Source organism: Chrysoperla carnea, chromosome 3, assembly GCF_905475395.1.
Source record: "Chrysoperla carnea chromosome 3, inChrCarn1.1, whole genome shotgun sequence".
Taxonomy (NCBI): Eukaryota; Metazoa; Arthropoda; class Insecta; order Neuroptera; family Chrysopidae; genus Chrysoperla; species Chrysoperla carnea.
Window position 1 is genome coordinate 28,812,779 of NC_058339.1, and position 27,816 is coordinate 28,840,594.

General features: G+C 28.5%; 2 protein-coding genes and 1 non-coding gene across 3 annotated transcripts in view; 1 reads left to right on the forward strand and 2 right to left on the reverse strand.

The window, feature by feature from the left end:
* Positions 1–27,816, reverse strand: part of LOC123294664 (protein gone early) — a 164,135-nt gene that overhangs the window by 15,531 nt on the left and 120,788 nt on the right. The window lies entirely within an intron of this gene.
* Trnae-cuc lies at positions 7,064–7,135 on the forward strand. Its single transcript has one exon. It is a non-coding gene; the product is annotated as a tRNA-Glu (tRNA).
* LOC123294665 (glycine-rich cell wall structural protein) lies at positions 25,377–27,553 on the reverse strand. The gene is made up of 2 exons (XM_044875767.1): positions 27,482–27,553; positions 25,377–26,705 (listed from the first exon to the last, which is right to left on the reverse strand). The coding sequence occupies exons 1-2, from the start codon at positions 27,494–27,496 to the stop codon at positions 25,797–25,799; spliced, it is 924 nt and encodes a 307-aa protein (XP_044731702.1). The 5' UTR covers positions 27,497–27,553; the 3' UTR covers positions 25,377–25,796.

Below are 27,816 nucleotides of genomic sequence, written 5' to 3' on the forward strand. Positions count from 1 at the left end.
TAAATAATATTCAACTGAGGTAGGGATTTTTAGAAATTATAACATGATTTGATTCGATTATATTATTTTGCAAAAACATTAAATTATTGTACGTAAACAAATAAACTATGTGACAATGGGTGTGGTTTGCTTGCTTAGGTCCAATGATAAATTGTTTACTTATAAGTATTTTTATTTTCTCAGAATAATAAAAAACAAAAAATGTATAAAAATTATTAAACTGTCCCACTTTTTATAATTTAAATATTTTTATTCTATTATTCTTAGAAAATAATAATAATTATAAGTAAACAATTTATCATTGGACCTAAGCAAGCAAACCACACCCATTGTCACATAGTTTATTTGTTTACGTACAATAATTTAATGTTTTTGCAAAATAATATAATCGAATCAAATCATGTTATAATTTCTAAAAATCCCTACCTCAGTTGAATATTATTTAAAAAAAATTTACTAATATCTTCTAATTATCATTGGTTACTGGTTATCGAATGACAGCCAATGAATAATCAAATTTATCAATTTTTGTCATACCTGTAGCTCCCAAATTAAGGCTCAGATCGAAATTTGGAAAAGAGTTTTTTTGTTGCTCTTGATGAGCTTATTTTGAAAAGTTAGGTTTCTGCAGTTAATAACAGAACACGGTGTATAATACTCTAAACACCTTTTAAGTCTTTTGCGTGTATTTAACGGCGTATAATTAATTACCTTTTTATTTACTAATAAGATCAAAATAATCTCGTGCCAACTTCATACATCTCAATAAATTTTTGAATTATGTATTTTTTTTTAAATCTATACATTTTTTTTAACTATGATTATGTAAGTAAGTATTATCATTGTAACAAGATAGAAAGTATTTAGTTTCAGTAAAAACTGGGTAACTAGGTAATTCCTACCAATACAGTAATAAATAATGATAATTTCGAGATTCATACAAAAGAAATTGAACTTTTAATGCATTAATTTTACAATAAACATATTTTGATTAACGTATTAATATATAAAAGCTAATCATTCTTTATTTTATACAGTTTTTATGTGTAAATTAATCTAGGTAATTATTTCGAAAATTAAAATGTACAGTTTTACGTTGAATGAAAATAAACGAAATGAAATTTTGAGGTATCTATAATTACAGACTTTAAAAAAAATTCAGGTACACCAATGTAGTTAACTTTTGCGAAAATATGACTCTTGAATTGGCAAAGCCTATCAAAGTTTCCAAATTTGTTAGAATAATTAAATATAATGTTAGGGTGCTCATTTCCCATTGACCTTTTAGTTTTATATAGACTAGACATCGATTATCTTTCCGTACAGTGAGAAACGTGCCACCATCTGAGATAATTTCTTAGGTCAGTTTGACACTCAGTCTATATAACTCTAACGTCAATGTCATTTCCCTGTCGTGAATTATTCCTTTTATTAGAAATTAAACTAGTCTTAATAATTTTTTTTTTTTTAAATTCGACTACTATTTGCAATCTGTAATCACGATAAGCAAATGTGTTAAAAATGAACAGGGACGTTCAATTTGTAGTCTTAATAATGAATACTGAAAATAACACTATCTTTTTATGTTAAAATTTTTCATAATTTTGTACAAGAAAAACTTGAAAAATTATGAGAATATTGCGTTGATTTAACAATATTTGGTAAATGACATACTTTAAAATTTTTTGAACATTTTTTTTGTTTACAATAAACACTTTTTATTATAATAATAATCATATTAAAATAATAATTTATTGCTTGTGAAATTATAATTCAATGTTTAGGGTAACGTATATTTTTTATGCATTATTTATTTTAATTTCTTTCTGTGTCCCGTTGTTTACTTTTTGGTGTCGGCGCCAAAATAATGTCTATCAACGGGTCAGAATGATAAAAAAACAATAATAAAAATATTATTATTATTTAAGTATTAACGAGTGTCTGCTATCAGAAAGCAGGCTTTTAAAAAACTTAAAACATAAATTTCTTTGCGCTTCCACCAATAGTGTAAGCAGATTTATCATTTATCTATTTCGTACTGTTCACATTTTATAATAAACAAGTGAAAAAAAAAAAACACTTGACTGAGTTAATTGTTAAAATACCCTGTTTGGAAAGTATTAAATATCAGTGCTTTCAATGTAATTAGAAAATTTTTAAAAACCAACAGAATTTATGGTGGCCCTCGGACGCCGTTTTGGTTTTTGCAGTTTTTCGAAACTATTTTCAAGAATTTTTTTTTTCGTTTTTCGACTATCTTTCACAAGACTACTATCTCTTATTGCTTGGGAGAAAATGGTCTCCAAAGTTTTGTCCTAACTTGCGTCCTCATGGGTAAACAAAGATTACGAAAAAATGTTCTCTCTCTAATGGTTTACAAGGCCCAATTGATCTGTGATGCTCATTTACGAACTCCAACTCATTTTTTACGTCTTGAGCATGCTATTAGAATTTCAGCTTGATATCTCTTATCTTTATTGGGTTATCTTGTGTCCGGACGGACGAGCTACTGAATGGAAATAGACTAATTAGATGAATATATGATAAATATTTCTGAGCGTTACATATTTGGGACTAAAGGTATGACTCTTGATTAAAAACTATCATTTTACTGTTATTTGGAACCTTTTGGATGCATGTTACAATTCATACTTTATCGATTTAATTTTATTTATTTAGAATTTGATGGGCTACATTAATTGTTTCAGGTTATAATTAAAATTTAAAAAAAATACACACATACACACACACACACTTACCAATCAAAGTAAATAAGAAACAAAAATGTCCCACGCACATGTAAACACACAATTAATATATTTTGTAATTTCCTTTAAATACTACGAATACAGTTGTGTTCTTTAAAATTGAACCAACAGAGTTTAAAAAATTACGCTTATGGTGTTATATTAGCAACACAAAGCCATTTATTTATAACGAGTAATTTATTTGGAGGCATTCGTTCATAGGAATTCGCGCAAGGCAGCTGCCACTGTTGTTTTTTTTTAATTAAATATATCGAATGTTATTATAATGGATATACAAAATTATTATCACGGGTGTTATAATAATGGGTAATGCTTGGTGTTGGCTGTTTAAGTTCCAAAATCTTACTAAAAGTAAACTTGGGAATTTACCCCTTTTACTCTCTTGATATTTATTGTTCGGTACGAAATTAGGCACTACAGACCAACAAATCACGTTTACAAACCAATTGACAATTTTCGACCTAGCATTGTTTTACAATTTAGTACCTTGAGGTTTCCAGAACTTTCGGGCGAAACTATAATAAATGGGAAGTTCTCGTTTATTTTAGAAGTTCAAGTTATAGGTCAAACCTTGTCCAACTTCATATACCAACCCGATTCGAAACCTTTTTTCACCTCCATGATGTTATCAAATCGGATTGGTATGTTACGATTTACAGACAAACAACCTGAATCTTCACACATAACAATTTTCAATTTTTTATCTCTAATATTTTAGCTCTGAACACTTATTTTTATAAAGATCTGTGGATAGACTTTGTTTTACATTGTTGAAGTCTTAAGAGAGATTATTCTTGGGTCAACGACCATTGTTTCATTTTATACCTTTTTTGTATTTCATTTCCATCCACCCTGTACAAAAGACCATATAATTAAAGTTTAAAAAATAAATATTTTAATTACTCTCACTTTTTTTAAGATAAAATTATAAACATCACATGTAGGTAGTGTGTAATTAGTAAAAAAGTTCCATTCAATTTCTTTAATAAAATATTTTATTTCGTTTAAACTTTATAAAAATACTAGAGTGATACCCGCCCGTTTCGCTGGGTTTAAACGTAAAGATTGATAAAGATTACTCTGGCTTATCCCCTTTCTATAACACTCGAAATAATGGTAAGGATTGTTTTACACAAGTAAAATATAAGTATGGTTTTCTATTTTTTAAACATGTGTAATAGTCGTAATTATTCATTAAGTATATCAGTAAAGATGGCCGTCAAATATTCTATATTGACTATTTTTACAGAAATCTGTAATTTATGGTAATGTCAAATTAAAGTAACTTTTAAATTTTTTATATTTTTTTATTAATATATCTTTATAAATTATATCTCATGTGTTATTCTGATATATTAGCTATATTGCTGTACAGTTTCATTAAAAACCATTCGCTAGTTTTAGCGTGAAAGCGTAACAAACAAACAATCAACCAAACAAACAAACAAACAAACAAGCTTACTTTCTCATTTATAATATATAGAGATAAAGATTTACTTACATATTATTTCAATCAATCTAATAATAATAATCATAATAATTCGTAATAAAATTCACTTTCATTTCAAGGTAAAAAAAAAAAAACTCAAATAAGAAATTATATTGTCGGTTGAATTTCTTTCTAAATATAATTTACGTTACACTTCCCTTTAGGCAAAAAGGAAGCATTTAAATGTCTGTATACAAATAAATATAATAATGATAATAATTTTCAATTTACTTATATAAAAATTAATAGTTATTAAAAAACATTTCATCTCTCTGTCGTGTGAGATGAAAGTACCAATTTTTTTTTTCTTAGAGGTATAATTGACGAAAAAAAATTTACTAATTTTTTAATGAATTTGTCTACTTAATTGTATTTATTAATAAAAACCAGGTTCTGCTGTGAACACCACTAATTATATGTATATTACACGTACAACGCAGTGACGAAACTATACCGTTCGAGATCCGTGGGAAATGAATCGGAAGGACCTTCTCCCAACCAGAATAAAGAATATCAATCAATGTTAAAATTTGTTTTATTTTATAATAAATAAAAACGTAAAATAAGTATATGCAACGCTATATACTTAGTTTTGAAGAGGCGTGGACTGAAATGACAATTTTTGTTATATTACAAAATGATTATTATTAAAATTAATTCTTTCGGGCTTTCTGTTCAGCAAAAGTGTTAATATAATAACACCATGAAGGTTTATATTTCAGAGCATGGAATTTTCGATGAATAGAATAAGTAAATTGGCAGGATTTAAGAGGTGGTAAAGGAGCACTTGCCCCACTTTCCTCAAGATGAGGAAACCTCAATGAAAAATCGAAAGGGGCCCACAAAGTTCGAAAAATTTTGATCATGTTGTCAGAACCTAATTAAAGTAAATTGGAAAGCACTAAGCATTAATTTAAGTTACCGTGGTAAATTCATCAGTTTTTGTGCTGAATAAAACATAAAAAAAAGGTACGAGAAACCATCTTTTCAATATGACTCCCGTTAATTTTCGTGCAAATGACTTGAAACTTTTTTCATTTTCAAGGTTTTTTATATTAATTTTAAGAGTGTATGGTATACTTTATTCAAAAAACCTCAAATTTTTCAGTTATTTAACGTTAAATACTCGAATGAAAATATATAATCTTTCACTTAATCTAATCACGTTGCGGCGCTCGTACGCCGAAACTATTGATTTTACGAAAAAAATGACTCGAAAACGAGATATAGATTAAAAAAAAACTGCTTTTCAGCGCCATTTATCCAATAAAACGGCGTGAGCGGCAAGGATACAAGGTAGCAAAGTGGAAATTCGAAAGGAACAATTCAAAATCTATAAAATCATCCATTTTCAAAACTTCCGGAAAACCTTCCAGGTAAAACTACTAGATGATTATACTAAAAGCCAATTGATCTATTAAAAAATTAACATTGCCGCAAATTAAAAATTAATTTCAAAAAAGTAATTAGATTATTCAATACATTTTATTGAAACAATTAGGATTTCCCATGAATTGGGGCGCTGTTAAAATGTTCCGAAAATTTTGGCACCCCTAAAATTATGTTGCCCTAGACCCGGCACTCACGGACCTAAGCCTAAATCCAGCACTATACTGTCATTGGTAATATACGAATTTGGCAAGTGTGAAAACATCATGATCGTTTTCTAGTAATTATATGAGTTGAAAGCATATATCTCATCAATCTTCATTTAAATCCAAATCATTTTATTGTACCTACATGAATGCAAAATAAAATGAATGGGATGTAACTTTTGTTTTTATATTAAAATAAAAATCCAATGATATAAATTATTTTTAATGTCAATATACTTTTTTAAGCAGTAACGTTGTTAATGTATACAAAACATACACAAAAAAAAAAGTTTAAATAAAAAACAAGTGAAAAAAAACAATTGACTGAGTTAATTGTTGAAATACCATGTATAGACATTGTTAATTACTCTATCACATTACACATACATACATGTCATACATATATAACTAATATACCCATATAATACTACCATCTGTGAATAATATGCGCTATCACGGGTAAACAGTGATGTTTACGAAAAAATGTTTCAAACAAAAGTTGTTTACTTTTTTATAAGGAACAATTTTTACGTTTAAACTTTTGTTCTATCCCTTTCGGTTTACAAGATGGATCCTACTTTACAAGACCCGATTGATCTATGTTGCTCCTTTACGAACTTGACCTCACTTTTTACGTCCTTAGTACGCTATAAAAATTTCAGCTTGATATCTCTTTTCGTTTATGAGTTAACGTGATGTCAGACGGACAGACGATAGACAGACAGACAACCGAAAATGGACTAATTAGGTGATTTTATGAACACCTATACCAAAATTTTGTACGTAGCATCAATATTTTTAAGCGTTACAAGCTTGGGACTGAACTTAGTATACCTTGCATATTACGTAAATGCATGGTATATAAAAACGTGGGACTAAACTTAGTTTACTTTGCATTTTACATATATGCATGGTATAAAAGGTTTAAATAAAAAAAATTATTTTTCATGTAGGCATTACACTACTCAACGATCAGTTGACGTTATAATATTAAAACTTTCACTTGTTTTGTATACTTGTTTTACTAAAAGTCAGGTAGAGTTCACTGTATGTGCAGTATATTACAGAATTAAAGTAGTTGAGAAGTTATTATTAAATTGCACGTATGTGTTTGAAATATATAAAATTACTTCAAGGTATATAAAATAAATATTTGTATATTACTTTAGTCAATAGTAATATAATGTGAATAGAAACGTACTGTTTATATGTCCGGTATGGTCTAGTGGCTAGGATACCTGGCTCTCACCCAGGAGGCTCGGGTTCGATTCCCGGTACCGGAAAGATTTTTTTTACTTTGCACAGTTTTAAAATATAAATAGATTTGCAGGCTTTTGTAACTTTTGTAATATCGACGTGGGTCTTTGCCCACGTCATTTACACCCGCCCCTTTCTAAACACTCACACACTCCCACACGTATGCGTAACACGTACACGCCTCCCACACGTACACGCCAGCGTAACGTTGAAGCTCGAGCGTCTCACTCACGCATTTTTTTACTATGTCCCTTCCCCCATCATTAATAGCTGACTGTGCATGCATTTATTAAAAAATGGAATAAAACTTTTCGCCTTAGAATTTTATTTTCTACCTGATGCAACAAAGGTGTCCGTTACTCCTGCGGCACTCTGTAGATTGTACATTTTATCAAATTTTGTTTATACAATCAATCGAAGTATGTGATAATTTTCGTTGCAGTATTCAATTTGTATCGACAATGCGTGTGTCAATTAGAAAATCGTAGACCGCATGCCTACATCTAAAAAAGCTTGCTGAGTACTTTGTGCCTGTGTTCATCATACAAAACTTGACCAACTTTTTTTATAATTATTGGTAGCAGGGGAAATTGCAATTTTCAAGGTGTCGGTCAACGGATATACCGTTTTATTGAATGTTGGACCAAATAAGTGTTATTCGATGATCTTTCTAGCTGTTAGAATAACCAAAAAAATGCCTTACATCAATTTAAAGCTTCAAAATATGCCATAAAAAAATTTTGTTTTCTTAGAATTTTTTTACTGAATATTTTTTAATCTAATATCTCCCATACTTTTATTTTATTAAGAAAAACACACATTTAGAAGTGTTTTTTTAATCTTTGATCAATCAAGAATTCTATTCACGGATGATTCTATTAAACTCGTTAAGAGAAATAAATACACTTTGCAAGTTAAATAAAAAACTTTTTTCTGATGCATAAATTCTAAGAAAATTTAATTAAATTCTACTTGAACCGTAAACAGTAGAAGTAATAAATAAATATATCAATATTCTTTAAATAATATTTATTTATTTTAAATATTGATTTATGTTCTTATGTTTAAATCATAGTGAAGTTTTTGAGTTAGAATTTGTAACCCATTTTGTAAGAAAGTATTTCCATATGCTGGCACATCTATATCTGTACGCAAGATTTTCATAATTTATCGTAATAAACCTTAAATCATGAAGGATCCCTAGCAAATTAACTATAGTGTCAAATTTTCAACTTTATTATTCAGACAATTTTCACAAAAATATCTTTTTTCTACCCAAATTTCCACATCTGCATTTAAAAAATGACGCATTTTCTACTATAAGGGTATTGCGAAATTACCATTTTTCATACGTAATCTATCAATTGATTGAGTCCTGTTGCTTGACAACTTGAATCACCCTGTACAGTCAATGTCGTATTAAGAAGCACATTTTATAATTTTATAGTGAATATAGCAGATAATCTTGACAATAAAATAATAATAATAATAATTTTGTTTCACTTTATAACAACTATTGAAAACTAACTACGTCATAAAATAAAATATTGTTATATTCATCTTGAACTGTATTTGTTGTTAATAAGTAAACGTAAATAAAACAGTAGTTACAACTTAAACTCTTGCTATTTATAGCTCAAGTACTCAATGTATTTATTGTAGCTATCTAATTCAAATAGTCATAAAGAAAGTTTTCAAGCGGGGATAATCGAAATGAATATGAAGTTATACAAATATTGTAAAATTTTGTTTGTAAATAATATAACCAACGATTTTATTTACTCTTGAGTTTATGTTTAATTTGCATTATATGTTTTCATCCGCTATGATTTCCAATATGGTACGAGAACTGTAACGACGAGATGGCTACTTTTTGGAGAGTTTATTTTAAGATAACTGAATTTCGGATATTTCTTTACTTATTGAACTAAGGTAGGGGATGAAGTAAGTCTTGCATGTGAGAGCGGTTGTATTAACTAACACGGCATTTATTAGAATATGTCTTACAATAATTATAATTTAAAAACTGTCTAGCAACTATAATTTATATTGCTAAAACTACATGAAAAATAATTTAGAAAAAATTAAAATATTAATATGATTTTAAGACCAGTAATTTTCGACGCACTATGAGGACTGAGGTACGAAGATAGTGAGGCATTAAGAGGACTGAGATACTTCATTCTTACTTTATTTCAATACGTAAAGAAATCCAAAATGCAGTCGTCTTAAAATGAATTTTTTCATGACGTTGTCAAATGTTATACCACTAGAAGAAAATGAATATGCAAAATATATGGAATTGATAAAACGGTAAATGGGCATTTTTCGCCTGCTACAAAACGCCACAGCTTTCTTGAAAAATAAAATCTCCTATTCGAGAAACTCTTGAAAGCGGCTCTCTACTTGCGTCAATTTTAATACCTGATTATTAACTTCCCAGTATAGGAAGGCGAATCAGAATTACTCAATTCATCAATCTTTGAAGCTTTTTAGCGCTGTAGGATAGAATGGTGATCTTTTTTGCTGAAAACGCCCGTAAAAAAGGAAATTGTAGATAGAGATGTACTAAATTGAAGATTAATCGAATCAGCTTTTTGTTTTAAGGCCCATTCATAATTCATATCTATGTATTTGAAAGATATCCGATATCACAAATAGCAAGGAATTTTTGGAAGCATAACCTGAAAAAGAACTTCTTAAAAGTCCAATATCTTATAGAATTACCCGAAGTTTTAAAGAGAATAAACGCTCTTTGATCAAGTTCAATATTGTGAAATCGGAATTTGAACTTTTAATAATAATTTAAAAAATCTGAATAAAATTACAGAAAAATATGAATTGCATCATAATAGGATTTCATCAAAAAACAAAAATGAGACACAGAATCAATATGTACAATTTAAATTAGAATGATTAATCTATGATTACTTATTATTACGTAATAATAAATTATTTAAAAAAAATGATTGATTGATTAAACAAGTCTATTAAGTTAACTACGACAACTAATTTTTTTGACAAATAAAATGAAAAGAAATGCAAATATGTTTAAAAAAAATATTAATGACACATGAATATATGCAGTTTTTTTACATCATAATTTATTATGAACAAGTTAAATGAATTTCAAAACATTAATTAGATAATTAATTATTATACATTTCTTAAAGAAGGATCTTCATTACCGCATCAAAATCCAATTTAGTTAAACTATTAATTTGTAAGTATATTTAATATTTATGTATATTATAAAACGCATATTATTTCAAACAATTTTCATCTATCTATTGTCGTCTTATTCTTCCAAAAAAAAAATTGTATACTATATTTTAAACCTCCGAACCAAAAAACAAGGGGGCTTCTCTGTCTGTCTGTCTGTGGCATCGTAGCGCCTTAACTGATGAACCGATTTTTTATTTTATATATTACGTTTGATAGGTAATTTAATGGAGAGTGTTTCTTGCTATGTTTCAAGTGCGAGTTTGGGATTCCGTAGTCGAAACAGCTAAAAAAAATAGGCCATGATATTTAAAACCGATTCAGTTTGGAGAAGGCTCTAGGGAAAAAGGGAATTTAATGGAGAGTGTTCTCCCATATGTTTCAAGTACAAGTTTAGGGTTTCTTACTTGAAAAATTTGTCGGGGTTTTTTTAAATTTACCAAATTTCACTTGTGTTACTATCAAATAAAAAGTCTAAATATGGTGGGAGCGCAAATAAATGAAGTGTATATATTTAAAATTGATATGTTCATTATTTAATTGCACTCTACCATTATTCACTGAATTTACGAAAAATCAGTATGTTTTTAACAGCTTCACAAAACTTGATTGAATTTGGAAGATAAATTCCCCCTGGTAGTTATATGAAATAAAATGTTTTCAATGTTTAGACCCGGATAAAAATATTACTTTTCTTACGTACGATTAATTAAATGATAGCGTTTAAAATTCTAGCTAGCGTACAGATATATTGCTACAAGTTCCAATATATAAATTTAGTTAACTTAGTTGATAAAGTGTTAATTTAAAAATTTTATGAACAATTTAAATTAAATAATATAGGTCAGTTAAATCGAATTTAGTAAATATTCGAATAATTATTATAAGAGTTAATATAAATTAAAATAATAATAATATTATTAATTAAAACCAGCATGCAATATATAAATTATACTAATAATTAATACATAATTTTATGTGTTGAATGAATTAAGTTATATATGAATTACGACTACTAAAAAAAAAAATTATAAAAAAGTATTTAAAAAGCAGATTCTGCTAATAATCAATAATATATTCTAATTTTGCAATCAATGTCCATAAAAGTAATAGAAGAGTAAAGATTCAATAAAATTGTGCAACTTGTAGAGTTGTGTTTTGATTTAAATCCCAGAATCATTCATTTGGGCGTCAATATTTTAGACTGCCGTTTGGAGAAATATTAAAAGTTTGGTTATCAAGAAAAATGAAGATTTAAATCTTTCGAATTTCTTAACAAACAATAAAAAAAAAATAAACGGCAAGATGCTCCTGCGTAAAATTATCGGTAGGCAAAAAAATCGCTGAAAAATTCCTATGAGATTTTGTTATTGAATATTCGGCATTTCTGCTCAACATTTTTTGCGTTAAAAAACTATAAGATTTCAATTCATTAAAAGATTTTCTTTTCAAACAGATTTTGAAGCTATATTTCATATATTTGAGAAAAACAAACACTTGCTACGACTTTTTCGAAAACTCAGTACCCAGAATTCCCAGTTGGCTTGTCACTACTACCTTCTTGTATTTACTACAGTCACACCATAAACATAATAAATAACATGGTGAGTTTTCTTCTATTTTTGGGCTATCAAGATTATACAAAAAGTGTGCATATGCAAGTAAGGTGTGAAGTTATATAAAATTTTATTCTAAATTCTTTACATAAAAATTAAAGGTAATAAAATTCTTTATGACGTTGTCTGTCGATAATAAATTATACGTAGATGCAATTTAGGGCAAACAACAGGTTACTTTTTATTTCATTTAAAAAATTTTAGTATGAAGTCGTAATTTGCTGGAAAAAAGTCGTAAATTATAATGAATAAACTAATTAAAATTATATTGCAACTTACATAAAAAATACATATTTATAGTTATAATAATTGCCATAAATTCAAATATCACACAGCTTCATATTTTGGATTACTTGAGTGGACAATTTGTCATAAAAATTTTTCTTACACCTACATGTTTATTAGTCGTCCATCGAAAACTTTTCTCTATCAAATAGTTAAATGTATTTTATTTGAATTCGTTAGTTATTCGAAAATTTTTGAGGAATTATTTTTTTATAATAAAAATTGGAAGTATCTGCAGTTGTCAAACTATTAAGACAAAAAAAGTTGCTCTTCTGAGTTAAAATTAAATGCTTTCGGTTTGGAAAACATATTTACTAAAGTAGATTTTGAGGTTTAATGGGAGACGGAAGAATGGACACTAGCTTATTGCATCACACTGACTTTATGTTTTGTCCTTGGCAGCCAAATTAACACTTAAAACGCATAAAAATAGTTATAAATATTCCTGAATAGATATATTGATTACATTTACGTTTTAAAAATTGAATAAATAATAAATGCATGATTGCTTTCTCTGACCTCTGTATTCAATCCGTGCAAGATATTACGAATCAACTTGAAATAAAAAAAAAATTTATTATTATTTATTTACGATACAGAGAGATCATTGAAAAATTTACCATCGTTTTTTTCTTCCTGCTTTTTAGTTGTCAAAAGAACGAGACTATTATGTTTATGTATTTTTAGAGTATGATAGCAAATATATATTAATATAAGCTGCGCCCCGCGGCGTTACCCAGACTAAAAGAGAGTGTAAATCAATCAAGCTTTCTTGAGGAAATGTCTATTTCACGAACTTTTACAACTTTAAAAAAACAAGGTTCTTCTATGCTATCCCATAGGAACCATACATTTTATCGGGATAAAAAGCGGTCTATGTACTATTCCAGGCTAGAATTGTGCCAAATTTTATCCAGATCTGTTCAGCCGTTCAGGCGTGATTGACTAACAAAAATCCATCCATCCTACTTCGACCGTACTAGGGTAGTATTATCATGGTAAATAGTGCTCAAACCAAGGGTTTGCTGTATGCTCGATATATCTTAAATTTTGATAGATTCGATTGTACTGAAAGCACTGAGCAGAGAATGTTCTAGACTATTATATCAATATTTTTGAATACAATGTAATTTGTTATCACGCTTGTTTGACATATGAATTAACACGGCATGCATGGTGAATAAATCCTTTAGAGGCCGTAAAAATAACTTTCCGATTGCTGTTCTTAAACAGTTCCAAATGGTTCATGGAGTAATTGCCGGGGATGGGTCAATCCTTTTTCGGAATCACAACAGACCCTATGATTTAAGTGTGTCCCACTCTAGGACAGCCACTCTAACCTAACCTAGCCAACATTATTGTATTCGTTGATTAAATAATATCTACTATTTTACAATTTTTCATTTAACATTAATTAAGAAATTTGGAAGTTTTGTGTCAAACCTATCTCTAAGTTCCTGTTCTAAAACTAAAATAGCGCTAAGTTTCATAGAAAAACACTTTTTTTTTTAAATTCCTTTCATTTGATCGGGACTCATCACTGGTTAAAATTTTAGATCATAGACAAATAATAATAAATAAAAACGTTCTTAAGCGCACTTCAAAATCAAAACGATATAATTTTTATTTCAATTTTCGAGTTGAAAATAGTCAGAAAGACTATAACTAACTCAAATATAGTTAAGTAGATAAAATACACTAAAGCGATTTATCTTGATATGATTAAATCACGACTTTTAATATTATGATTGTTATTGATTCGTAAACGAATGTAGTGAGATTAAGAATAAATTTGAAAATCGTGTAAATAAATTTATTTTGTTTTATTTTGAAAGTCAAGGTAAGACATTAAAATCAACCCACGTAAATAAAAAGTATGTATGTTGACGACTCTGAAAAGGATGTATGTCATTGTATACTACACAAATCTACCATGAGGTCCAAATGAATTGAATTTCTCTTGCATCAATTTGTAAACGCATATTGCTATTAAGGTCTTTTACATTAAATAGGGAATATCGATGATTTTTATTTTTGCTTTAATAAAAGCTCATGCATGTATCAAACATCAGAGAAAAATTATTTTTCGAATAACTACACAAAAAAAAACAAGTTCAAAGCCCCCAAAAATTTTTTTGTATCTCTTTCTAGCAAAATCGAATTAAGCATGGAGTTCTTACGACAAACATAGTTTATGCCGTCACATAATTTGACATAACTCTTTGTCTAATTAATAGTTTAATGTTTATACCATCCGCATTTCTGGGTCGATTTTAATTTTAATTCCACTTTTTGTGATTGTCTCGTCTAAGGTATTTTCAAACTTTTTTAAGAAATGCGAAAAAATAATCGATATTTGCGATTGAGCATTTGTTAAGGTCAATTTACGGCAGATAAAATAATATATTTTAGAAAATATCATCAGTTCTTGAAGCAGTGTGTATTTTTGTATTTTGGTTGTTTTGGGACGTTATTGACACAAATGATCAAGCTATTTTCAGATTTGCAAGCAGAGGGGTTTACACTATATTTTTAAATATTTTTACTTAAGATATCTACAAAAGAAATAAATTATTGAGTCAGTCTGTTGGCGAAAACTTAAAAATATCATTAAATCAAAAACAATGATTTGGTGGATGACAGAACTCGCTTGTTGGAGAAGAATAAGCAGTCTAACATCTAAAACTTGAGGTATATTAATAAAATTGCTTAAAGTTTTCGTTGTTTTTACAATATCAGGAAGTTAGGAGCTTTTCTCACGGTTTAGCAATTTAAAATTTGTGTAGGTACATTCGTTTTTCTTTAATTTATTTCTGACTTGCTACACCGTCAGCTCTAATTAATTAAAATTTTCATGATTCTATACATCTGCCTTGTTGAGAGTTGAAGAAGGTAAGCTTAATAAATAATAAAAAAAATTGAGGTTTAAAGCGTGAGTCGAATTTATGGAAACCAAGTTTTTTCGATTTTCGTGTAGACTATGACTTGTTTCTTTCTACCATTAATGTTGAAACATTTCAACCCTATCAACAGTTGCAACTGTTTGTCACTCTTATAACGCATGGAGTTGTAAATAATTCTCTTTCTACATGTACGACAGAAAAGAAATCGTTGAATTACACGAAAATCGATGTATTCGACTTTCTCTTGATTACTGAACTTACCTTGATCAATACACAAAATAAGTGTTAAAGAATCATTGAAATATCCTTTCATTATGGGTTCACAGTCCTTGTTCACTCCTGTGAAAAAAATCATTTTATAGCATACAAAGCCGGTGACAATTTGTTATTTGTATGAATGTTAGAGATAAGGAAGACCATCTCGAAAAGCAGCAAAAGGATAGCGCTGTAGCAAAAGTGTAAGTTTAAAATAAAACAGTAAGATAAAGATCTAATCAAGTTGTTGGACAACTTGATTAGATAGAGAAGTTCACATCCAACACAAAGTAGATAATCATACACTTTTTGCTACAGTAGCGCTATTTTGATGGATTTTTAAGATATAATTTGCTGCCTACTCTGGATATTTTTTCCTCATACAAGATGGTTCATTATTTCTACCATTGATGATGTTTGATAATTTCTTCATAAAACACACGGGCGAGGAAGTGTTTATTGATAAATAATTAACAAGCCTGAAATTTTATTGAAATGCAAATTTTATCAAAGAACTGTAGCTATAAGACCAAAATTTGCTAAGTCATTTGTAATATTAAAAGTGTGTATTATACTTCACTAGGCTTCCACCATTCAATCTTTTTAAGTGAAAGATCCCTCGAAAAGAAGCTGGCAAAGAACAAAATCAAGTAAGTAAATTGTTAATTAAAATGACTTAAATTTAGTTAAAAAGTAATATGATAATGAACTTAATAAATAAATAATAAAAGAACATGACCAAACCATAAAATAATGTACATACGCATATTTTTAACTTGTTTAATTTTTTTATGGAAAGTGACTGTACATTTTTTTTGTACATGAAATGTTTGAGAAAGTAAATAGGAGGTATGTACGGCTTATATTTTTTTTAGTAAGCAAGAGAAATATGGTAAGTAAGAAGTTTAGTTGAATGGGCTGTATGCACACATTCTTAAAATCGGTATATCTTTACTGTATATGTATAGTTTAAAAACATGATTGGAAATAATGTTATAACAAGACGAAGAAATGAGAAATCAATTACTTACTTACACCTTAGATTATTAAATTTCAATATAGACCGTTTTATGCAAATATCACCTACAAAAAAAGCCAATGACCAAAAATTTGTTCGAAAAAAATTTTGTTTAAAATATCTGGGCATGCTTTTTAAGTAGCTCAACAGCACTCAATCGCTATTTTAATTGTACCATGACCTTCATATTGAGCATTCTAGTAATCTTTGGGCATTCTAGTAATTCTAATTCTTTTGCATTTGTTTTTATCTGCTTTCATTGTAATTTAGTTTTAAGCTCCAGTCCTTAGGTTAACCAAAGCGAGATAGACAGAGAGGGAGAGAGGGAAATTTTATAGTGATGACTTTTCCAAGCAAAGTGTGCGACTAGCGACTAGTTTTAAATGAAATAAGAATATTGTGATAATTATTAAACACTCGATTATTAATTTTTATAACAATTAACTAAAACACGTCAGCAGCATGAATCTTCGCTAAGATACAGATATTCGAGAAAATGTATCGAACAAATCCAAAAGCGTACGATAAATTACTCCGCAATATCGAACGATTTGAAGAATATTTTGGTGGATCGTCCGTAGCTTGAAAACTACTCGTAAATAATTCTGTGACCGTTAGAGATTTATCACAATGATCCAGTACATTATGGGGTTCGTTAAAAAAGGTTACACAGAAAGCCATTTTCCTAGTCATATAGGTACTATAATATATGTACAGCTTAATTCACCTGTAGCTCGAAAACTACTCGTTAAAATATTTTGTGGCCGTGAGAGCGATCTGAAGAACATTTTGATAGCGGTTTGAAAAAGTTTCACAGTAAGCCATTTTTCTAATCGTATACTGAAACTATAATATTGTCGTAGCTGTTTCATTAAAACTTTGACATGTTATAAGAAATTCTAGGATATGGTCTTCTTTCTGCTTCGTTATATTTGCTATTAAGCCCATAACTGTCAAAGATTCCCATATTTTTGTTAATTTGAGTACATATTTGTAGACTATCTCTATTATATTTTATATTCTATGATTCAAATCAATTGCAATATGATGATCACAAAAAAATAATAATAAATGAAGAACCCACAATAATATTGTAATGTGTCCTCTGTACTCTGTACTCTGTATGAACAACAAACGCTTCACTTTGATCAAATTCAATTCTGTTCATTGCTCGTAAGATTAATAATATTAAAATAAAAATAATGTTCCTACTTTCACTATTTTATGTGATATTACTTACCTATGTGTGTAATGAATAAAATTATACTTAAATCTATCGAAGCGACGGCTATGGTCATCACATCTTTGTGGGTCTATTCTATCTGTCTATTCACGATTGGTATTAGATTATGAGTTGAACGTAAATTTGGCATAGTTTTGATTATCTAAACTTAAACAAAATAATTTACAAAATTAAAAAAAAAAAAACCGACAAATGCGATTTATTCCCTGTAAACCGATTTTTGGAAACTTAAAGCTATAAAATGTTCTCAATCAAGTCGGTTCGACCGTTTAGGGGATACGATGCCACTGAGAAACACACAGACGCACAGATAAACACTTTAAACTTATTACACTCCTCCTTAAATCCATATCAAAGTGATGGTCAAGGACATGAGATGAGATGAAAAGGATACTTAAAGAGCTATCATTTTTTGGGACAAATTTTTGTAAATATTTTAATTGAAATTGAAATATTTGAGTTGACTTTGTTCTTATGAATTATTGTTTTGAATTATCTAATTATTTGACCATTTCACTTATAGATATGAATTAAGCCAGGTTTATTTGACCATTCTATTCCATAGTAATTATTTATATGTTAAAGTATATGTCATGCCTTTTATAAACTGAATCGATTTTGAAGATCATCGTCAATTTTTTAGTTTTTTCCGGTACGGAACCCTAAGCTCGCACTTAGAAATATATAAATGATGCCAAAAAAAATAAAATCGGTTCATCCATTTAGGCGCTACGATGCCACAGACAGACACACACACATAGTGGTCAAACACCCCTTTTTTTAGTTCGGGGGTTAAAAATAACGTAATCCATTTATTGATAATAATTTGTATACAGATAAAAACTGCCAAATTTACGTGCAGTCATATTTCGTTTGAATATTATATTATGCTGATGATAACTTTTTAGGATATTAACTATTGGTTTTTTATATGTAGATACAATACAAACTATAATAGCTATATTATAATAATACAGCGGAATCTTTAAACTCACATAATAATTAATACGGCAAACATGACTTGAATATAAGAATAAGAATGATTATTGTTTGTTATACTTTATACATACAAAATTATATTTAGTGAGTTCGTGAACATATTTTAATATTGAAAGTAAATTCATGGTCTAAATAATGTCGGAACATTGATTTGATAATAAATATTTTAATACTAGTTGATACTTAGCACAATTTTTGAGTAAAATAATGATATATGAATCTGAATGTATATAAAAATAGTCGTTATTTATGCTTGGGATTGATTGTTTTGAATAATGTATATCCAATTTCGTTAAAACTTAGTATATAAGGTAACTTTGACCTAAAAAGTACAAAAATCGGGTGCATTTGTTGACTGGTTGAATAATTTTTAAGATACGGACTAAAATTTATCCCAATATTGCGATATCTCAGAAACTCTGTATCCAAACATTAAATTAACCGGATTTTTATACTTTTTGTATCAAAATTACCTCATCCATCGAGTTTCATCAAATTTCAAAACAAAATTTTTTTTTTTGCGTTTTTCTCGATTTTTGCTAAAAGTAGACCCCTTAAAAAAAATTGTAAAAAATCGAAAATTTTTTTTTATCTCCAAGTTTGATAAAACTGAATAAAAAGGATAATTTTGACCCAAAAAGTACAAAAATCGGGAGCATTTGTTGATTGGTCGAATAGTTTTTGAGATATGGACTAAAATCGATCTAAATATTGCGATATCTCATAAACTCTGCATCCAATCATTAAATTCACCTGGAACTTGGAACTAAACTTAATATACCTTGATATATATTACATATGTACATGGTATAAAAATATTTACACAAATATGTTAAAATAAATATTGTTGTGTTTATCAAATACAAATAAATAGTAACTAGTTAGTAGTCTTCAGTACACACAATATAATATTAGGTATATACACACATTGGATTTGTATAAAATCACGATATGTGTTTACATTTATTACAGGAGAAATTATAATATATTTTGTATTATATTGAAATTTCAAGCATGCATAAATTGTCTACCGCATATAATAATATTCAAAACTATTATTAAATTGTCTTTATAAACCAATATTGTAATCATTAGACCAATCTATTCTATCTATACCTATACTATAAGATAATGTTTAGTTTATTACATGTGAACTTTTATACATGATTCATCATTATACTTCCGGCTCTTTTACTTTTTATCGTAATATTTTTATAGATAAAAAACAAATTATATTTTTTTTTATATGAGAACTGATTTTAGTAAGTTGTATCTTGAGACTAGAAACTCATAACAACCCTCAACAAGTGAAATTTACAAAATTTTAAAACAAATGCGATTAAATTCTTGTAAACCGATTTTTGAGCTATAAAATGTTCTCAATCAAGCCGGTTCTACCGTTTAGGGGCAACGATGCCACAGAGAAACACACAGATGCACAGACAAACCCTTTAAACTTATAACACTCCTTCTTAAATCAATATCAAAGTGATGGTCAAGGACATCAGATGAGATGAAAAGGATACTTAGAGAGCTATCATTTTTTGGGACAAATTTTTGGAAATATTTTAATTGAAATTGAAATATTTGAGTCGACTTTGTTCTTTTGATTTATTGTTTTAAATTACTTAATTAATTTACCATTTCTCTTTTCGAAATGAATTGAACCAGGTTTATTTGACCATTCACTTCCATAGTAATTATTTGTATGTCATTCCTTTTCCAAACTGAATCGATTTTGAAGATCATCAGCATGTAACAAGTTTTCTCCAGAAAATTATCGTGGCTTCGAATTATTCATCAAATTCAAAAAACTATTAACTGCGTGAAATATTTTCAAACTTAATGAAAATTTACTGAGGACAATTCAAATTATAAACAGAGTGCTGGTATGACGTTCTCTCAAGTTTCGGACAAATTAATTTTGTGACGACATAATCGCACAATTAAAATCTTTCCACACTCCAAAAAGAGAAATTCCCGGCTATGAGCACTTTCATAGATTTCCTCTCATTTCTTACTTCAATGAATATATGATTCTCCAACATGCACCCTGGTCTTAGACCTATTTAAAGGCCTAGTAAATTGAGTTATCAAGGCAAGGTATTCAAAGTATTTTAACAATTAAATTGAGCACTTTCATAGTTTTCCTCTCATTTCTTACTTCAATGAATAAATGATTCTCCAACATGCATCCTGGTCTAAGACCTATTTAAATACCTAGTAAACTTATGTATCAAGGCAAGTAATTCAAAATATTTTAAAAATTAAATTACATCCACTAATTTTGTCTTGAAGTTAAGTTAATTAGTAATAGAACAAACAGTTGATATATTATGTTAAAAGACGCAACCATCAGACAGATTAAACACGCAAGTGTAACATTAAAAACGATGTCATAATATATTACATATAATTTTTATAGACAGTTCAGGTTAGATAGTTACCTTTACAATTGAAACATATTTATATTACACGATAAAATCATTCGGGTCTTTACAAAAACAGATAAATAACACTGTTTGTTAAACTATGCTTTATTATTTTCATTTACGTTCTTTACGAATTTATTAATTTGATATATCTATTAATTAATCCAGGAATTAGAAATTCAGTAGTTATATTAATTTTGTAAAACAGATACACTGACGGTGGAAATTAATCGCTTTATTGCATTTAGGGAGTCAACCATTGCATACGAGGCAGCGTCAAACCATTTTTCATCTGTGAAATTAAAAATTAAATATCCAAAATTTATCAAACATGGACTCTATCTTTAAATCGTTAACTATATCATCTGTTTGATGAATTTAAGTTCTATCGGATCGAGGCGTAATAAATTAATGATTCATTTTTAACCGGCATCTAGGTGGCGTAAATGTTTAGGAAATTTCCTTAGAATCGGAAATGCTATTGATTAGGTTGTTTATTACAAAGGGGTTTAATATAAATTTAAAATTCTAAACAGCCTTAAAAGGACATTAGGGATCGCTTTATTCTTAATCCTTATGTATTCATTCTTCACTACAGGGGGGATAAAATCTCCTTACAATTCTTAAGCCACAAAAGGTGAAAACTACTTACATTCGCAGATACACATGCAATAATTCCCACCTTCTTCTTTGTAAGCAATAAAAATGTCATTGAACCAGCAATTTTTTGTTTAAGAAAAACTATGAATTATATCCATAAAAAAATATTTAGAAATAATCACTTTAAATGGGAAGGAAAACTAATTAGTTATTAAAAATACAATTTTATTAAAAAAATATTGTTCAATAAAAGAAATTTATCGTTTTATTTTCCGTACAAAAACCTACTAAACTAATAATTTTGATTTTTAATTCCTGTAATAAGTTAAAATCGATAGAATAATGCCTTTAGTAACTGCCATAAAATTACACAAACGTTTAATTAGAGTAAATATTACGTAGGTACTATCTAGATACATAAGGAACTAAAATTTCATTACTTTTATATAACATAAATATTAAATATTGTATATTAAATAATTTTCATAAATATGTAAATCAATTTTAATTCGAAAATTATTACTTAATGCTGTGAAATATGAATACCTCCATTATTTTTCTTTATATAATATTTAAAATTCGTTAATATTAACTGACCATAAAAAAATAATCAGAGCCGCATTAAGTTTCTAATGGATCTAAACAAAAGATGAATGCACCACCAGTCAACGTTTTAAGTGGATTTTATTACATAGTTTGTTTAATCTTTTGTTTCTGTTTTCGTTAGAAGGAAATTAAAATTTTATAAGCCATAACACACTTGAATAAACAATTCATTATCTGTATAAAAACACTATCTTCCGTTACAAGAAACCCATCGAAACCATTCTCGAGGATACCTTCCAGAAATAATTATCTTATAATCAGACAAAACCTCAATATTTTGAATTGAACTGAATTTGAAATTCCTTACTGAGACTTCACCCAAGTCTGGGAAAAAGTAGTATGCCAAAATCCTATATTTATTACTATTTTTTAACTCCCGAACTAAAAAAGGGGTGTTAAAAAAGTTTGACCGCTATGTGTGTGTGTCTGTCTGTGGCATCGTACCACCAAACGGATGAAACGATTTTAATTTTTTTGGTTTCATTTGAAAGGTTATTTAACGGAGATTGTTCTTCGCTATGTTTCAAGTGCGAGCTTAGAGTTCCGAACCCGAAAAAACTAAAAAATGGGCGATGATCTACAAATTCGATTCAATTTGGAAAAGGCATGACATATAATTTTAACATATAAATAATTACTATGGAAATGAATGGTTAAATAAACCTGGCTAAATTCATTTTGAAAAGTGAAGTAGTAAAATAAAGGTAATTCAAAACAATAATTCAAAAGAACAAAGTCAACTCAAATATTTCAATTTCATTTAAAATATTTCCAAAAATTTGTCCCAAAAAATGATAGCTCTCTAAGTGTCCTTTTCCTCTTATCTGATGTCTTTGACCATCACTTTGATATTGATTTAAGAATGAATGTTATAAGTTTAAAGTGTTTACTTGTACGTCTGTGTGTTTCTCAGTGGCATCGTAGCCCCTAAACGGTCGAACCAACTTGATTGAGAACATTTTATACGTAAGTTTTCAAAAATCGGTTTACAAGTAATAAATCGCATTTGTCGTGTGTTTTTAAAATTTTGTAAATTTCACTTGTTTAAGATCCTAATGAGGAATTAATATTGAAGAAAAATCTTACAAAGATGTATATACATCTTTTATTTATAATTTAAATTATAAATAAATTATTATTCTATAGAAATGTTAATTATTTTTCATAAAAATCATTAGTTTAATATGAAGAAAGTTCTCTCTTCACAAATAAAATATATTATCTTGTATGTACCTCTAGTATGAGTAGAGTATGTATTATGTACATCATATTACCATGTTATTGTTCCTACATAAATATAAATAATACACTTTATTTGTGTATTTGATTATAATAATAATTTATTAATTACTAGGTAAATTTATTATTTTTGTCTGGTAATTAGTTAAAAAAATTAATTCTATAAAACATTGTTTCACATAAAATTTATTCAGGGTCGGATCTAAATCAAGTTTGACAATGGAGTATTATAATATTCATAAATTCTACTTTTTAACTGACTTAAACACTAAACTTTTGTAAATTTTTTGGACAATGGGCACTTATCTACTTTTACTTTTAATAATATTTTTATTCAACTTACAAGGAGAAAACTTTAGATTCCATAAATCAATATACTTTAGTTTTTATCCAAGAAATTTAATTTTAATTGCGTGATTTTTTGGAAAATAACAGATTGAACTTTTCAATAAATGAAAACATTACAAATACTGAAGTCACTATAAGGTAGGCTTCGCTAGAAACAAGTGTGCCAGTATCTTTCCCACATGTATCGCTTATTCAGTTAAGACTGTTCTATACACATTTATGATTTTAGTGATATCATCCTTTGATTGGCGTGAAATTTTTTTAAGAATTCTCTCAAATATTCATTTGTGAAATAAAATTTATAAAGAATAGCGGTTTTCAAGACAAGAATGGTTAAAGTTATATAGATTTGAAATTTTGATATGTTAAAGGTTTCTTTTCTACCTGCCCTAGTTATTTTTCAAAAATCCTGTTTTAAATTTTCCCATTTGTCTTTATTCACACCCATGCACTGTATTGTTTTTCTACTGTACCTGGATGTGAACAATGAAAAGTGGGAAAATTAAAAGGATTTTAGAATATAGATACCTATAACATAAGCAAATTTCAAATCGATAGAGTAAATGGTATAATCGCATTGTTTGAAATTCAATTTTAATTTTAACCAATCTCCTCTGGAAAACCGCTTTTCTTTATTAATTTTTTAAACCACCAAAGAATATTCTTTAAAAAAATTATAAAGGTTCACGACCATCAAAGAATGATTTCACGCCATTAAAAAATATGTAAAATAGAATACCTTTAAACGATTAAGTATCTATTGGTAAAAAAACACCCTTATCTACAATTTATGCATTGATTATTAGGCATAAAGTCAATATTTTTAAATTTTTCAGCAAATCTTTTTTGTACGCGTAGGCTTTATGTAGATAAAAAAACCAAAGGTGATATTGAAAAAGCAACGCTTTTTATTCTTCATTTAAAACAGTTGTTGCAAATAATTTCAAAAATTGTATACATTTTGAAAATAAGCTTTCATTTTTAAATAAAGTAAAAAATTGTTGCTTTAAATATCAGCGATCATTGAGCTTTAACTCTAATATCTTTAAAAAACTAACCAACCACAGTCGGAAAACAAAGTTAAATCCAAAATTAAGCAAAAACTAGTATCTTGAAAATTGAAACATTCAGAAAAGTATTCAGTAAGTGATATTTAATTTATTATAATTAATAATTTTTTTTTTATTGAATGTATCTGAAAACAAGAAAAATTAATAATAAAATGAAATAAAAGAAAGTTTTCTTAAAAAAATACGTTTATTGTCACCGTTTTCTTTGCAAAAAAAATAGTGTGGCATATTAATATCACACAAAATAATACAAAAATATAATACAAAAATCCTAAATTAATTAATTATAATATTTATAATTATAATGAATGAAAAAATTATATTTCAACTCTCATGTATGTGAATGAAAAAAAATTCAAAAGAATAAGATAATAGAATATTATTTTTTTATAGAAAAAAAATAAATTCATATTATACATATTAGAAGAATACGAAGATTAAAATCAGCATACACAGGTGTGCATCTGTAATGCAAGTAGCAAGTAGGTAGTAAAGTTAAGAGAACATATTTACAAAATGTGAAAGTGAAAGAAAGATGAAAATTTCCTAATCAATGGCGCATGTTTTTTCAATGAGAATAATGACTTTGTTGTGTTGTTTGATGATAAATATAATATACATGCGTTTATAGAATGATGATTCTCTTTGATGTTGTATCTTTGAAGACGATAGATAATATTCATAACAATAATGAAACTACTTTATACAATTAGTTATTTTAAATTGTTTTCAGCATTTTTCAGCATTATTTTCATGAAATTATCTTTGTAATGTTTTTTAACACGGAAATTGTTTTTGGATGAAATGATAAATTCCGTGTAACCCGTATATTCCTTTTATGACATTCTTTTTTAGTATGGTCCACTTTGGCCAGGTGGTCCATAGCTTCCGGATGGACCTGATGGACCAGTGCTGCCACCATGACCACCGCCAATAGAGCCACCACTTCCTCCATGTCCTCCACCAATTCCACCTCCGATTCCTCCGCCGATTCCACCGCCGATTCCACCTCCAATTCCACCGCCAATTCCACCACCGATTCCACCGCCGATTCCTCCACCGATTCCACCGCCGATTCCACCGCCAATGCCACCTCCAATACCGCCACCTTCTTTTTGGGTCTTGTAACGGATGAAGTATACTTCTGGTTTGGATGGTTGTGTTGGTGCGGCAGTTGGGATTTGGATTTCTGGTGCTTCTTCTGGTTTTTTGACCAAAACGTATACAAGTGTTTTTTCTTCGTTTTGTGGTTGGACTGGGATTTGTGGTACAGTTGGGGTTGGTGCGGTTGGGGCTTTAATGAAGATGATTTTGTAGTGTTTTTGTGGTGCAGCAACAGAGATTGGTCTTTGTGGACGGAATTCTTCTGGCTCTGGTGGTGGGACATGTACGTAGATGTGTTTTTGGATGACACCGATTCCACCACCGGAACCGCCTCCAAATCCACCACCGAATCCACCACCGGATCCGCCTCCGAATCCTCCACCAATACCGCCGCCAAATCCTCCTCCAATACCACCGCCGATTCCACCTCCAATTCCACCTCCTAATCCACCACCGATTCCTCCTCCAAGACCACCTCCGTGGCCACCACCGAATCCGCCTCCAGAACCACCCCCATGGCCACCTCCAAATCCTCCGCCACTACCGCCACCTGGGGCACCATAACTTCCTGATGGAATTGGTCTTGGGGCTGGTGCTGAGTAACTATAACCAGCTTCAGGACGTCCTTGGACTAAGGCTACCAAGGCGGTTACGAGCTGAAAATAAAAAAAAATGAATAAACTATTCAGCTAAAAAATTGATAGAATTATTCAAAAGACAGATAAATTTCTAATTTTATAGTGATTATCTAATATTTAACAAATTCCAAGTATTGTGGAAGTTATTGATCAATTCGAGTATTCAGGTTTTTTTAAATTACTTAATAGAATTTCGAATATTATCGTATTTATCTGTTATCTAACAGACAAATTGCGAATTTTGTGATATTTATCTGACATTTGAATAACTACGCATTTTGAAGTGAAAAAAATCGTGTTTGAATTTTGATTAAAATAGAACTTCTATATTCTGATTCATAGTATAAAGACAAACGATAGACATCGTAAATGAGTCATCACATTTATTATATTTTGAGTAATCAGAGAAGTCTATAAAATAATTAATTTTATTTACTTAATAGTTTGGTGGCAACTTAAATAAATAAATAAATAATTTATTTATTCATTTATAGTCTAATAAAGATGTTTAAATAAATTACGAAGAAATATGTAAATATTTAATAAAATTTTGCATATTCATCAATTTAATTAAATTAAAAATTTTTAATTAAATTGGAGAAATGGAATAATTTCACCAAAAAAAAAAAAAAAAAATGTAATAATAATCCACACTTAATCACAATTCGAAAAATATGATTTTCACTGATTGATTTTTTTTTTTTTAAATTTCACTTTCCTTCGAGTAAATTGTAAAACACTATCACGAATTTTATCACTTTTGCTTTTCGTTAACTTTCTGTGTTAGTACTTACCACGAATGTCTTCATAATGTTAATTAGAGTAACTGGTAAATTGTTACTCGATGGTCAAACCACACACTGAGATGTTTTTTGAATGATACTTTTCGGTTAAATTCAACTGCTTTATATACGATGCTCATCTTTACGTTTATTACTTTGTAAAAACCCCACTATTTAATATTATTATTATTATTAAAAAAAAAAAAAATACATATTGATACATTCACTAAAGGTACAAAACATACATACATGTATACGTATGTTGAACTCCCCCCAAACATGGGGACATCCTTCTTCTTCAAGATATATTTAATATTATTACATAGTTTTAACATTTTATAAAGAGA